Here is a 15,093-nt window from a genome sequence, read left to right on the forward strand (position 1 = left end):
GATCTCAACCAATTGTTAGCGAGGCTGTGGGGAAGAAGAGTCCTCAGATGCTCCTCATGGAACTTAAACCGATGGAGCCTCTTCAGAGGCAATACGGAGCGCCTGTCCCTGTCCACCTACCAACCCTGCTTCCCTCCAGGGGATGCTCCCAACGTGCCAGAGAAGTGTGGGTTAAAGCGTTCGTTCCAGGGGCAAATGGGAAATAACTCCCAGTGGTTCCACTGGGAATACTCTACAGCAGTTTACAACAGACAGAGCCACACATCATGGGACAGGAAAGGCCCGGGACCTATTCTTAAGTGAAAAAGGTAGGGCATAGAATCGCCTGGTGCAACATCTTCTGTGGGTTTTTTAAAATGTTTTTAAGACAGCAAAACCAAAAATTTTACAGACACATTTATACCTGCTGTGCTGTGCTGTGCTTATTGCTCAGTCGTGTCTGAGTCTTTGTGACCCCATGGACTGTAGCCCGCCAGGCTCCTTTGTCCATGGGGTTCTCCAGGCAAGAATACTGGAGTGGGTTGCCATGCCCTCCTCCAGGGGATCTTCCCAACCTAGGGATCCAACCCAGGGCTCCCACATTGCAGGCGGATTCTTTACCATCTGAGCCATCATACTTCCTCACGTGACAATCATCTTTCCCTGCTCCTCCTGCCAGATCTGCAGAGCTCTGGGCAGGCAGGGACCCTCAGCTGCCTCACTGGCACAGAGCAGCCCAGGGGCCATGGTTTGTGCTCGCTCAGCGAAGGAGGTGGGCTGCCTGGCTTTACCTTTGCAGAGGAACTGCTGAATGGCCTCAGTGCCAGCACCGCACACCTCCTGCGGGGGGTAGACCATGGACAACGCGTCGAGGCTCAGGGTCTGCAGACACAAGGAGACCCCTCTATATCTGTCGTTCACTTCACTGCTCAACACAATCAAGACATAAGATCTTTAAAGAGGTAATCAAGTTCAAAACAAAGTCACCAGTCTGGGCCCTAGTCCAGCATGAACTGGTGTCCTTAAAAGATGAGGCAATCAGGACTCAGACCCATTCCAAGGCAGGAGGATGGGAGGACACAGGGAGAAGACGGCCGTCCAGAAGCCAAGGAGAGAGAGGCCTGAGAAGAACCAACCCCACCAAGACCTTGATCTTAAGGCCCCAGCCTGAGGCGCTTCGTTAGGACACCCCCGGGAGACAACACAGTGCCCCAGGTGACCGCCTTGCTCTCCGCCCCCAGCTCTGACAATCACGGTTTCTGCAGCTCTGAGCTGAGGCTGCTCCCTCCCTGCCAGCGCCCTCCAGACACAGTGCCTTCCAACCACATTGGCTCCCCTGCTCCTCCCTGAACACGTCCTGGGCTTTCCCATCTCCTGCCTTTTCCCGAACTGTTCCTCCACCTAGAATGCTCCCATGAGCCCTGTCGACTTCTCCAAAGCTTTCTCCTCTTTCAAGATCTGGCTCAAACACCATGTCTTTCACAGTGTTAATGAACCCATCAGGATTCAGCATGAGCTTTTCACTCTACTAGGAATATGCTTTGCTGCCTCCATTATGACAGCAAGTCACCTAATTACAGTCATTCACACTGTTCTCTCTGTGAGCCCCTGAGATCTCCTTGACCCCTGTATCCTGTGACCAGGGCAGGCCTCCAGGAATGTGGGAGGGGAGCGGCGGGCAGGCCAGGCAGGCCCCCAGGCGAGAGCACGGCCCACCTACCTCCAGGGTTCGGACATGTGCCAGCATCCGGGGCAGCCTCTGAATCTCGTTCTCACTGATGTCCAGAGTGCGCAGGCTCCGAAGCTCCCCCAGCGTGTCCGGCAGCTCCTTCAGCCTGTTGTCTGGAGGGGTCCCAGTGGCACAGCTCAGCACCTCATGGCCCCTTCACCAGCTTCTGGCCTGACACCCGCCAGGACTGGGCGGAGGTGGGTGCCTCCCTCTGAGCCTGGGGTATACCTCTGCTCCATGAGGAAGAGCGGTGGAGTTTCAATGACCCAGGTTCAAGTCCCTGCTCCACCACTTATGAGCTGAGTGACTTTGGAAAACTGATTTGACCTCCGTGGACCAGTTTCCACATCAGTGAAATGGAGGTGCCCACACTATTTGGCCTTATAGGAATACTGAGGGATTCAAAGAGATGATGCATGTGAAAAGGTGCTCAGCACAGAGCCTATCACATGAGGTACCTATCACAGTAAGTGATCAGTAAATTGGGTGCTATTATGTTCATCATTAATTATATGTTACAAATGGGTGAATTATGGCATCCTGTGCAGAAAGAACTGGAGGAAAAGAAGAAAGAAGAGAGCTGGGGGTACAGGGAGGCACGTGTTAGAATTTCAGCTCAGTCACTACCGCACTGGCTGGTCTTGAGCAAGTCATGGCTCTCTGAGCCTCGTTTTCCTCATCTGTAAATTGGGGATAAGACCTCCTTCCTCTCTCACACACTTGTGGCACCCCCGAGGGTGGAAGCGCTCCTCACTGGGTGGTAAGGGATACTCAGAATAGCTCTCACCCAGTCAGTCCACACTCCCATCACCCATCGCCCATGGCTCTAAACACGAATGATAGTCTTGGGGGCCTCGCTGTCAATGCCGTCTGCTCTCCTCCCTGTAAGGCCCCGACAGGGAGGAGCTGCAGGAACCCTCCAGACGCCCTGTCTCTGGTTACCATGGAGATACACCGACCACAAAGGAGGTCCAACAGTTTGAGTGACACGTGGGGGCTGGCTGCTCTTGTGCTCAATGGGTCCCAGGACAAGCACCCTGGGGACTCTAGCCGGGTCAGCTCAGAGCAGACCGAGGGTCACGTGGACAGGGCTTCCTGGCCCCCTACCTTTCACATTGAGGGTCTGGAGCTGGATCAGGTTCCCAATGGAACGTGGGAGATAGGTCAGTTGATTCCTTTCCATGTTCAAGACCTAAGAGAGAGGGAGAATGCCATGAGAAGGCACACACACAGACAATAATGCCTCCCCCTCTTCTGGCCAGCCATCATCCGGGCACCACACCCACATCTTTATCTCCTGACAGCCCTGTGAGGAAGACACCAGTTGTCACGATCCCATCTGAGAGATGAGAAAGCTGAGGCTCGGAGTGGTGAGGTCCTGTGTCCAAAAGGCAATGCTAGACTTTGAACCCGGTTCTTGCTGAGGCTGTACCATTTATACTGACCACAAACACCTGATAATAAGGGGATCCAGGTGAGGGGGCACGTAATGAAGCCTTGTTATCCTGGAGTGAACAGAAGGAAGCTGAGCTGCATACAGGCAGTGGGACCTGCCTGAGGCTGAGGGGCCAGCAGCTGGTGGAGCGGGGATTGAATCCTGGGCTGATGGGTGGCACCGTGAGGTGAGCGAGGCCGCCAGGATGACACATAAAGTAACCATTAAAAATAAACCGATACGATGGGAAGGCACGCACGTTAAAAATAACGTGGCAGATGAACATTCGATGAACCAAAGGATGGCTGTAAGTTATTCTTATCAGGTATCCAAAAGTTACAGAACTGTGAATGCACCAATTATACAAAAATTCATGTGTAAAAATGGACAGTCTGTCCTTCTCGGTGAACTGGGGATGATGCTGACATGTGTTCAAAGAGGGGCTGTGAGCAATTGGTTGACGATGCAAGTGAAATGCTTAGCTTGGTGCTGGCATGCAGCGGGCGCTCGATAAATGCAGGGGCTGCCACTGACAAGAAGCGGAAGTGAGACACTGAGCCAGAGAGCTGAATTCATCACTTGGAAATGGTGGACTCGCTGGGTGCTCTTTTTCTGTAAAGTTGTGGAAGCTAATGATGCAATCCCAACGCACATGCCAAAAATTCGGTGGAGAGATGCCCACAGCCCAGACTGCAAGGCTGACGCCACCCCTGGGCATCTCAGTAGTAAAGGTGGAGAAGCCAGGGGCACCTAAGCCCTGGCTGGAGCATGACCAGAACATTCTGGGTCTGTGCGGCTGCAGTTTCTTACTTAGGGGGTCAGAGGTGGGTTGTGTCTCCTGCAGCCGTACCTGCAGGGCCGTCAGCTGCCCTATGTCATCGGGAAGGGCTGTCAGCTGGTTATCATGAAGATCCAGAACCTGCAGAAGGGAAACAAGTGGAACACCTGAAGTCCCTGACTGAGAAAGCCCCCGTGATTTCAGGCTCCAGGGAGACAGGGTGTGGTAGGGGTGCCTCCGTGCCTCTGGTGTTCAAACCAAGAGTACCAACCCCTTCCTTCCCAACTAAAGGACCACTCCATCTTTTTTTTTTTTTAAGTATTATACCATTTAATTCTTATTTATCCAGTATGCGTACATATTCATGTTGAAAATTCCTCATAGTCTAGATATATATTTGCATAGTAAAAGACTACCAAATATGCAATAAAATGTTGATAGCAGTTCTCAATCAAAATCAATCTCAATCAATATCAAAATATTGATAGAGTGTGAAATTATGTTTTTCCTTATGCTTAACTGTATTTGCTAATATTTTAACAATGAAAATGAGCAAAATGGAGTAGGATATATATATATAATATATATATATGAAATATAAATATACATGAATATGAAAGCTTTTTAATGTTATCTTTCTTCTGCTTATAAAAATAAAGCATGTTGGACCAGAACAATAAAGAGAAGTAAGAACTACCCCTAGTGCCTACACACCAGCATTAGCAATAAAAATCACTTTGATGCCTCCATTGCCAGTCTCTACACTGCCACGTGCATAGCCTCGGTCACAGCTCAAGTTTATGGGGAACAGCCCGGGGGTCCTGCCTCCCGTCCACTGTGACCACATCCCAGCCTCTGTCCTGGGGAAGCTGTTGGGAGGGAGTCACTCAGCTCACCGCGCCTCCACGCACTGGCCACACGGTGCCTGGCGTGCCTCCTCTTGCTTCTTGTCTGGGCCCATCGGTCTCCCTGTTCTCTGCCAGTTCGCTTGCTATGAGTTTATGGTTTGCCTTTCCACCTAGCGGGTAAGCTCCCTGAGGGCAGGGCTTGCAGCTGGTTCTCTCTGCAACCTCACCGCACACAAGCCCAGACCATGCTGATCATGCCCAGAGTCCCGATGACGTGAGGCACATCTGGCATAAACTCTGACAGCCGAGACGTGACTGGAGGGGCGTGCTGGCTGCCCCCTGGGAGCAGGGCCCCGGTACCTTGATGGTGGCGAGACTCAGGAGGCTGCAGGATTTAGGGAGCAGGGAGGTGAGCACATTTGTGTGGACGATCAACACCTGCGTGGGAAAGAGTTTCGGCATGTTAGGCTGAAGGAGAGCTGCAGGGAGGGGGGCTGGAGGCGGGGCAGCTGGCACACACTGGACACCAGCAGTCAGCCTGGCCCAGTGCTCTCTCCTGTGGACATCACAAGCGACGTTTCCAAACACGGGAAAACCAGATGACCTTAAACTCTGGAATCTCAAGACTGAAAGGGACCTCAGAGGTCTAATTCTTCCTTCCATCCTGAGAAGGGATCCCCTTGCAGCTGTCCCGACCTTAACGTCCCTCAGCTTCAGCAGCATCTTGTGGAAAATGTTGTTGATGTTGTCTAGTCTCTCAGTCGTGTCTGACTCTTTGTGACCCCATGGATTGTAGCCCACTAGGCTCTTCTGTCCACAGGATTCTCCAGGAAAAAATATTGGAGTGGGTTGCCATTTCCTTCTCCAGGGGACCTTCTTGACCCAGGGATCGAACTCTGCACCAGCAGGTGGATTCTCTAGCACTGAGCTACCAGGGAAGCCCCTTGTGGAAAACAGAGAATGATAAACTCCTGCCTCTGAGGGCTGCTAACAAGCTAACAGACAGTAAGCACTCAGCCCAGGGCTGGGACATGGTCAGACGCTCAATCAGAGTCACATGCTACTATTTTTGTTAGGCGTTGACACCTGCATGGATACTTCCAATGTCAAGCCACTCCTGTTGGCATAGAACACATTTTACCTACCTGCTCTTAGACGCTTCATTTAGAATACTGTTACCTACCTGCATTCAAGGCTGCAATGCCTTTCTGAAAAATCATTCATTCCACTCTTAACCTTCCCTAATTGACCAAAATGAAATGAGTGTGATTTTTACTATTAATAACAATGTGGTTATTCAGTGTCCACTATGTGGCAGGCACTCTACTCAGGCCATTTACATCTTTATCTCTACCTCCCTGTCACTCATTTAATTCTCATAATAGCTCTGCGAGTGGAGAACGACGGATGTCTTCCTTTCACAGATGGAGAAACTGAGATGTAAGAGTGTAAGGAAGTTGCCCAATTCAGGAGGGGCCCAGCCAGAGCTGCCTGATGCCAGGGCCTGCTCCCCTGTGAGGACACCTGCTGCAGGTGGAAAGTGTACCATTCAAAGAGAAGAGGGATGTCTACGCCAGGATCCCCGCCTGATTTCAAACAAGCAAACATGCCATGAATAATTTTCTGAAAACGTAGATCCGTCTCACCTTCTTCTGCAGAACTTTACATGTTGCAAAAGCCCCAAATGGAATCTAAAATAAGATAAAGAAGAATCAGTGCCTCCCCTCCTGCCAGTGTTTAACCTGTTGAGTGGCAGGAAGAAGGGACAGGAAGTAAGTAAGTCTAAGCCCTGGGAAGGCTGGGAGGAAGCCGCACCGGGTGGTCACCCCCTCCAATCAGCTGTCGGGTGACTTTCCTAACTACCCACCCCATCCCCATCATGAACTCCGAGGGGCAAAAGACAGATTTCTGATGTCCTACAGAGAATCCCAGGCTCTCCCAAGGCCTCAGGAATCTGTGGGTGCATTTTCTGGACTCTGTGACTCTTGAAGACCATGCTGAGGCCAAAAGATCATCTCAGTTTTCTTTCACAAGAACAAAAGCTAAGGAAACATCTCTTGACTAGAGCTTCTGCCTCTTAAAAGTCTCACTCCACATCTATCGTTTCCCAGGGACAGCAGAGCCAGAAAGAGAGCAGATCAAACTTCACAAGCAGAACACCAACCACCCCACTTTACCTCGGAGAGTTCACATTTAGAGATGTCAAGAATGTCATCTGCTCCAGCTTCTTTTGCCTAGGGATAAAAAGAATTAAAAAAAAAGCCGGTGGGGGGCAGTTTCCAGGACTTTACTGGTAGTCCAGTGGTTAAGACTCTGCACTCCCAATTCAGGGGGCCGGGGTTCAATCCCTGGTCAGGGAACCAAACCCCACATGCCACAACTAAAAGAGCCAGTGTGCCGCAGCTGAGACGCAGTGCAGGCAAATAAATAAATAGTTTAAAAAAGAAGAAGAAAGAAAAAGAAAAGGGTTCGAGCAAAACATCCTTCCAGGGTGCACAAATCAGGCAAAGAAACATAGGATTAATGGCTTCAAAGAATCGCAGACACCCTCCTGGTTCAGCTAGTCCATTCTGAAGGTGCACCAACGATCCTGGATTTAACTGGGCTTGAGGTTCAGCAGGGAAGAGTGTGAACAAGTCACACCAAGTGTGGTCAGTCTGCAGAGGGGAAGTGCAGCATGGAGCCCTGCTGCCTGGGGCGGAGGTGGAGATGGGCATAGACTGGGAGGAAACCCATTTCCCTCACCAGACACATCTGGTACTCCAGGCGTTTCCGAGCCTCATCGCTGGGTTTCCGCTTCCGGAAGAAGAGTGGCATCCTTCCTTTTTTCTAGAGCGATCTTCACCACACTAGGGCGGAGGAAAGGGGTGAGGGCCTGGGGCATCTGTCACCGCCCCCCAACACCCTGGACAGAGCACAGTAACAAGAGCACAGAGCTCATCTGCCGGATTATATGCTCCTTGAGGGCAGGGCCATGTCCATCTTGACCATCCGTGCCCCGAGCCTGGCACAGTAGGTGCTCAATACCATTTGTTCTTTGTTGACTAAACAAGCAGCAGCAGGATGTAGAAAAGCACAACAGCAAGCCAGGTGACCTGGCTTTGAGCCCACATTTGCCCCTGACCCACTGTGAGCCCCTGACATACCCATTCCCGTTCAGGGCCCCCATCTCTCCTCCAGGTTAGACAAAGGGGTTGATCTGGAGACATTTCCTCAGGTCCTCTTCAAGGAGGCTCTTTGAGGACTCTGAGAGCCTTGGCTAATGAATCACTTCTAACCCCTGAAACACTATCAGAGTGGCATCAGCAAACCACCAGATGCTGCATGGCTTTAGCCAGCTCTGTCCTTGATCCTGGGGAACTCAACTACATTGTAACCAAAGAGGTTTCTGAATTATCAATACATAAAAATTCAAAAGCAATTCTCAGGTAATTTGCCACTCTCCCAGTTATTATGATCCCATTTGATTCTCACCAAAGCCCTCTTTATAGTAACAAAAGTGATGCTCATCAAGTTCAGCTATCTGGTTATACAGCTGGACTGTAGTCCAAACCAGTCTGGAACCTCTGCTCTTTCAAGTCCTGATCCCATGGAGTTTGCCCAACTCCTTGGTGCTTCAGTAACTTAGCACACACTGAGTACACACGGTCCTGAGCTCACTGCCTGCCCGGTATCAGAAAATGTCAGCACTTGATATGGAACATCAGTGGGTCAGGATGCACTCATACACAGAAGCTTATGGCTAACAGCATGGACTCTGGGATGATTTTGTTTGTTTAACTGTTTTTGAATCCCAGCCCGGCCACCCACCAGCCATGTCTGCTTGGTTTACCTCTCTGAGCCTCAGTTTCCTCATCTGTAAAGTGTGAGTAATATAATGTTCCCAACACCTGGTTCTATTTGGAGCCAGTGATTTCCATATTTGTAAAGCCCATAACACAGTACCTGGCACAGTGGTAATCACATACCACCACACATCTAACAAACATTTATTCAGGGCCTAGGACAGTAGAAAGAGCCAGGCAGAAAGGGACCCGGGTGGAGATGCAGTTGAAGACGACATATACCTCCTCCTCAGGGGAGTGGCAGAGATCACAGGTCTCTGCCAACAGAGGCGTGGGCTGTCTGGGGATCTGGCCTAGCCTGCAGGGCTGGCTCAGGCCCCTCTTGTCGCCCCACCTGTCTGCAGGGATGGGGAATAATTTAAAACCAGCCCTCCCCCATCTCTCCTTAACGACCAGCTCTTATCCTTCTGCTCTCCAATGACTAACCTTCCTTCACTTCCTCCCCAATGGCCACCTCTCTTCCATCCCTCCTAGAAGACCAGCTCTTCCCTATCTGCTCCCTGATGTCCATTTCTCATCCATCCCCTCCCTGACGTCCAGCCTACATGGGAAGAGCCACACCCGTCCTCCCCAGCCTGGAGTGGGCAGTGCCCAACCTTGCTGTGCAGATAAATAGGTCCCTGATGGTTGTTCCCTCGGGTGGACCTGAAGGCAGGCCGATCACTCGCAGGGCTTGGTCATGGACGTGGGGTGGCAGGCCACCGGGCACTGCACATCCCCTGCTGAGCAGAGTCTGGTCTCCTCCAAACGAAGGAACTGGGGATCGAAATTCAGAATCTCAGAAAGTCATGCAGACCAGGATGACGAAGTCTGAGACCGAAGACCGCAGAATCTTAAAAGAGTTAAGAGTTGGACCGTATTTAGACTCTTAACAAAATTGTTCTAATAGCTAAAATGCATACATCACGAAGGAATTAGAAGGTGGTCCGAGATCGCTGTGGCCGAGAGGTCTCGGAATGCGATGCGGACCCTTAGGAGAGGGGCGGGGCTCTGGGTTTGGGTGACTGGGACTATGGGGTGACCCTCAGGATAAGGGAGAATGGGGAACAGCGGGACCTAGGATCTCGGGAGCAGTCCTCTGTTGTCTGCCTTCTCAGGGACAACTGCCCCGAACCCCTCTTCAGACCCCCTAGCCACAGCTCACCGCAGTGCCGGGTTCTCCAGCCGCTCAGGTGCCTGCCCACAAGCAATATGGCAGCAAGGGCGTCGGTGGAAGGTTGGGCGGAGACGGCAGTTCTCGCGACAGTCGCGCTTTTGGGTCTATATCCGGCGCAAAAGTCCCACCTTCCGGTCTTTCGGCTTTCGGCTCGGGGGAGGCAGAGGTGCAACTTTCTTCGGTCGTCCCGAATCCGGGTTCATCCGACACCAGCCGCCTCCACCATGCCGCCTAAGTTCGACCCCAACGAGATAAAAGTCGGTGCGTGCTTTAGATGTGGCCGGGGCTTCGGGATGCGGCATCCCTCCCCGTATTCCGTCCGGCCCGCGGCCCCCGCCGCTATGGCCTTTCCCACGTCGGGCCTCAAGGCCGCTGCCTCCTAGGGGCCTGCCCTCTGGTGCTGCGTTCAGGGCGCTGTGCGGTCGTGGTCGAGTCTCTTGTTCTTTCTGGGCCTCGGCTTCCCCACGTATAGATGGGGAGGGAGGACCGGACGATCTGTGGCGGCTTCGCAGCCCGCACGCCTTAGGGTAAGGTTTGTCTCCGGGCGCTTCTCCCTAAACTGGGTTGGCCGGCGGCGGGGCTGCCCCCAAACCGATGCGGTGTGGGCTTCGGCAGTGGTGGCCGAACCCAAGGCCGCCGTCCCACGTGGTGCTTGGAGCGGTTCTCGCCTTGGCGGGAGGGGTGTCGTGCCTTGCTTCCCGCTGAGGCTCTTGGCATTTTTCCGCCAAGAGGACTGCGGAGGGAGAGCTGTGATTTGGGAGCCCCTTCTGCGGAGGCACTAATTCATTCTTTCTTCCAGTGTACCTGAGGTGCACCGGTGGGGAAGTCGGTGCCACGTCTGCCCTGGCCCCCAAGATCGGCCCTCTGGGTCTGGTAAGTCATCTTCGGGGGTTAGGGTTAGGGTTGCCTCTGAGGTGCCGTTGACAGGGACAGATTGCCATCCTTTACTAGGCCTCCAAGCCACTGAACTGGCACCAGCTGCCGCAGAAAGGTTGTATATAAAGGTGGAATCTGATACTTTGAACCTGTAGTTTTCCAGTGTGTCTTAGTTGCTGCTCTGAGGGTACATGAGGGATGGGATAGAGGAGGTTTTTGAAGTCAAGAGTGATAAGTTGGTCTGTTTCTTAGGGAAATAGGCATATGGCTGCTGGAGGATTGAATGGGGTATGAAATGAAGACCTTTGTGAACGTTACAGTGAAGTGAAGTCGCTCAGTTGTGTCCAACTCTCTGTGACCCCATGGACTGTAGCCTACCAGGCTTCTCTGTTCGTGGAACTTTCCAGGCAAGAATACTGGAGTGGGTTGCCATTTCTTTCTCCAGAGGATCTTCCCGACCCAGGGATTGAACCCCGGTCTCCTGCATTGTGTGCAGCCGCTTTACAGTTGCTAGTATTAATTCTGCTTTCAATCTACTGATTCATACTCTTGGCTTTACCTACTGTCCTGGAGAAGGAAATGGCAACCCACTCCAGTATTCTTGCCTGGAAAATCCCAGGTGAACTACAGTCTATGGGGTTGCAGAGAGTCGGACATGACTGAGTGACTAACACGTAGGGTTGGACTTAATTCGTCTCCTTTTTTCTTGAATATAATTAGGTCTTTATTTCTTGGGCAGTGGTCTTCTGTCAGAAAAGTTATCCCATCATGGTTTTGCTTAAGCAGTGGCCGCCTTGTCCCTTAGCTCAGCTAGCGCTCACTGGACACATCTCTAGTCAGTTGCTCAGTCATGTCCGACTTTGCGACCCCATGGACTGCAGTACACCAGGCCTCTCTGTCCATCACCAACTCCCGGAGCTTACTCAAACATGTCCATTGAGTCGGTGATGCCATCCACCCATCTCATCCTCTGTCATCCCCTTCTCCTCCTGCCTTCAGTCATTCCCAGAATCAGGGTCTTTTCAAATGAGTCAGTTCTTTGCATCAGGTGGCCAGAGGATTGGGGTTTCAGCTTCAGCATCAGTCCTAGGATGGGCTGGTTGGATCTCCTTGCAATCCCAAGGGACTCTCAAGAGTCTTCTCCAACACCACAGTTCAAAAGCTTCAATTTTTCATTGCTTAACCTCCTTTATATAATTCTCCTCTTCAGGGAATTATAAAGTGCAGATGCCCAGACCGCATCCTCATAGGTTGACTAGGATTGGTAAGACACCAGGAACATGGTATCTTTAAAGATCCCTTGGTGATCCAATGTAAAAGATACCACATAGATCTTTAGGAAAGGGTAGGTAAGGGACCTGGCCCCATTGTGGCCTTAAACCTCAAGGTTGCAGCCTTGGATAAACTAAACCTCATTTTTCCAGTTTAATTATGGTGATACCTTGATTAGGTAGGCACAGTTAAACGTGTTTCAGAAAGCCTTCTCGTGTGCCGCCAAGTGAGAGGGACTGGGTAGATTTTTCAGATCAGTTTTGGTTAGGGCACAGTGTGATTATATACCTTTTATTTCTATAGTCTCCAAAAAAGGTCGGTGATGACATCGCCAAGGCAACTGGTGATTGGAAGGGTCTGAGGATTACAGTGAAACTGACCATTCAGAACAGACAAGCCCAGGTACTTGGTTTGAGGGAAGGCAAAGGTGGGGATACCTGGGAGGCAGGTGCTAAAAGCAGTTTTATTTGTGGGGAGGGCTGTTTTAAGAGCATGGTTTAAATATTAACTCTTCTCACTTTTGAGACACTGAGCAAATCAGCATTTTCTGGGGTAGGGTAGGCTGTGTTTCTGGTTGTGAAAATTAGCTTGAATGTACATTTGGTAAAGTGTCTGGCCCATGGTTCCTGAGAGCGAAAGTGCTTGTATTACTGGTTCTTTCTTGTTAGAGGGTGGCATAGGGCTTATTCACATGGAGAATCTCTTCTGCAGATTGAGGTGGTACCTTCTGCTTCTGCCCTGATCATCAAAGCCCTCAAGGAACCACCAAGGGACAGAAAGAAGCAGAAAAACAGTGAGTGGTTTTTCCCCCCGGTAATTTGTGGGTGGTGGTGTGTCCAATGTAATAGACAGCTGTGCTTGCTCCCTTTAAGGAAACAGGGATGGCACAGGTGTTCGATGTTAAGCTGTTACAGAGCCAGGCACTGCCACCAAGTGCCCTGTGGCTCTCCCCAGTTACTGGCATGGAACAGATCCCCTCAGAATTTACAGGAGGGAACTGTCAAACAGGGTGAAGAAACAGATAACCAATAATTGGGGAAGGGCAGCTTCCTAGCTGGATGACATATGGACAGCTTTAACCAACCTCAGTCACTTTTTTCTCTTCAAAACAGTCCCTTCCATGTAAGGTTAGCAAAACTTGATTTTGTGTCTAGCCACCCGCCACTGCACCTGACCAGTTTTCTGTTGGCTGGTGCAATCCAGTGGTGAGCTAAAAATAACCCCAGCTTAGGAAACAGGGTTGTTCTTCATGTGGATGACTCTGTGCCGAAAGCATGGGAACAGGCTAGAAATGGATGAGGGAAGATGGACTGTGGTCTGCCCTGGCCTCAGGTGGTAACAAAGCTTTTGGTCTTTTTTCTTTTCTGCAGTTAAGCACAGTGGAAACATTACTTTTGATGAGATCGTCAACATTGCCCGGCAGATGCGGCATCGGTCTCTAGCTAGAGAACTTTCTGGTAAGAGCAGAACAGTTTGGGGCCACTTTAGTTGTAACTTGAGATGTATTCGTTTGGTGGCTTTTTCCCAATTAGAAGGGGATTTTTTTACTCTGTAAGACCTAGAATTGGAGTGTCTTTTGGTTTGAGTCTGAGTATCATGGGATCTGTGGCCAGTTTTGCACTTGGAGTTTTTAAATAATACTGAGTGCTGAGTTTTGGATTAGGGGAGCAGTAATAATTATTCCTGTAATCCATAAAATAGTTATTCCTTGTTCCTCTCCTCACCTTTATCCCCTCTGGTATCTGAGAATAGCGAGGGACTGATTTCCCCTCTGATTCCACCTTTTCTTAATGACAGGAACCATTAAAGAGATCCTGGGGACCGCCCAGTCTGTGGGCTGCAATGTTGATGGCCGCCACCCTCATGACATCATTGATGATATCAACAGTGGCGCAGTGGAGTGCCCCGCTGTAAGTTACTTCTGCACTGATATGGTTAAAATTAAGGTGAAGACTAGGGGTGGAGCTAATGTATCCTTTGAGATACTGTAGAAAGTTCTAGAAATGCTCAATAGTGGGGATAAAGTTTTTTGTCCTGTTATTGAGAGGTTTCTTTTTTTTCCCCACAGAGTTAAGAACTGCAAAGGAAAAAGGAAAATAAAGGATCATTTGACAACCAGTGGACTTTCTGATGTAGCTTCTTCCTTGGGGGGGAGCCTAGCCTTTGTGGTCACTGGGGCCAACATGACAGATGAAGCAGCAGCCTGTTGACAACAGAATTCTGTCCTCAAGAAAATACTGTTGGGCAGAAAGAAAACTTGGGAGTTGAACATAACAGAAAATATGTGTAGAAGGAGCTCTTCCCAAACCAGTTTACTTAGTTGGTGGGTTGCAGGCCCAAGGCTTTGCTGTTCATCCCAGCACACAGCTGGGGCTCAGAATTACTGATGGGACAACCAAAGAACCTGATGTTTATGGTCCTTGATTGGTCTCAAGTTGATGTAAAAGTGAGGTTTAAGTCTACTAATGTAGTTAGCAGTTCCTGGTTTAAACCCTCAGGGTTTACTTTAAACTAGTAACAGACTTTTTTCTCAAGCCTCTCCTTTGTCTTTCCCTTAGTTCTCTTTGATTTTCTATCTAGAGCTCCTCACTTGATTTGATATGCAACAAATGAACATCAAACACTAAGTTCTGAGACAAAAGTTTGAAATAGCAACCTGGAAGGGGCTTCTTTCTGGGTACTTAACTAAAAGGGGTTAGGAATGGCAGCCCTACGATCTTCATTTCTGTTCGCTTTCCTCTCCCATTTTTGTGTTTTGTGTGTGCACTCAGATTCTTTGCAGCCCCATGTACTATATGTGGCCTGCCAGGCTCCTCTGTCCATAGGATTTCCCCATATAAGAATACTGGAGTGGGTTGCCATTTCCTTCCCCAGGGGATCTTCCTGACCCAGGGTTTGAAGCTGGGTCTCCCGCATTGCAGGCAGATACTTAACTGTCTGAGCCACCAGGGAAGCTTAGGTTTCCAAGCAGTTGTGGAAAACTTCCTTTACTGGAAAGGACTGAGATCTCTGAAGTGAGGAAAGGTTCCAAGACATGGGGCAAAGTTACCAAGGAATCAAAGCTGGAGGCCTTGGGTGATAACCATCTTAGTAGACCACTAAGGAATCAAGCATCCCTATCAAGAACACCAGGGAAGCCATTTATAGCAGCTAGGATCTACACTGCTGGCACAAA

At 50.3% G+C, this 15,093-nt stretch overlaps 2 protein-coding genes and 1 non-coding gene across 25 annotated transcripts in view; 2 read left to right on the forward strand and 1 right to left on the reverse strand.

Moving 5' to 3' along the window:
* The window catches only part of LRSAM1 (leucine rich repeat and sterile alpha motif containing 1), a 33,821-nt gene extending 24,014 nt beyond the window's left edge, over nt 1-9,807 (reverse strand). For 6 of the 23 annotated variants that reach the window (XM_086325079.1, XM_086325065.1, XM_086325064.1 and 3 more), the window contains exons 1-10: nt 9,759-9,807; nt 9,211-9,446; nt 7,515-7,618; nt 6,947-7,003; nt 6,416-6,460; nt 5,130-5,207; nt 3,994-4,062; nt 2,816-2,900; nt 1,700-1,821; nt 771-861 (exon numbers count right to left, since the gene is read on the reverse strand). Coding sequence is in view for 17 of the 23 variants with exons in the window: in XM_086325065.1 (XP_086181191.1) it covers nt 771-861; nt 1,700-1,821; nt 2,816-2,900; nt 3,994-4,062; nt 5,130-5,207; nt 6,416-6,460; nt 6,947-7,003; nt 7,515-7,586 (619 nt within the window). In the remaining 6 variants the exon portion in view is untranslated. Of the gene's footprint in view, nt 1-770; nt 862-1,699; nt 1,822-2,815; nt 2,901-2,994; nt 3,151-3,953; nt 4,063-4,817; nt 5,208-6,415; nt 6,461-6,946; nt 7,004-7,514; nt 7,619-9,210; nt 9,447-9,758 lie in introns of those variants that run through there. The other 17 variants (XR_015136316.1, XM_086325080.1, XM_086325066.1 and 14 more) reach the window with 11 other exon arrangements.
* A 99-nt stretch (nt 9,808-9,906) lies between these two features.
* RPL12 (ribosomal protein L12) lies at nt 9,907-14,036 on the forward strand. The gene is given in 8 exon segments (XM_086325098.1): nt 9,907-10,031; nt 10,570-10,643; nt 12,222-12,320; nt 12,630-12,711; nt 13,289-13,375; nt 13,716-13,739; nt 13,742-13,828; nt 13,987-14,036. Coding segments are annotated over 7 exon segments (429 nt in total). The 5' UTR covers nt 9,907-9,994; the 3' UTR covers nt 13,768-13,828; nt 13,987-14,036.
* On the forward strand, nt 13,076-13,204 carry LOC147362508 (small nucleolar RNA SNORA65). Its single transcript, XR_015137500.1, has one exon. It is a non-coding gene; the product is annotated as a small nucleolar RNA SNORA65 (small nucleolar RNA).
* Nucleotides 14,037-15,093: the final 1,057 nt, after the last annotated feature.

Source organism: Bos grunniens, chromosome 11 (genome assembly GCF_055505025.1).
Source record: "Bos grunniens cultivar Pamir isolate PY7600 chromosome 11, Bosgru_T2T1.0, whole genome shotgun sequence".
NCBI classification, from domain to species: Eukaryota; Metazoa; Chordata; class Mammalia; order Artiodactyla; family Bovidae; genus Bos; species Bos grunniens.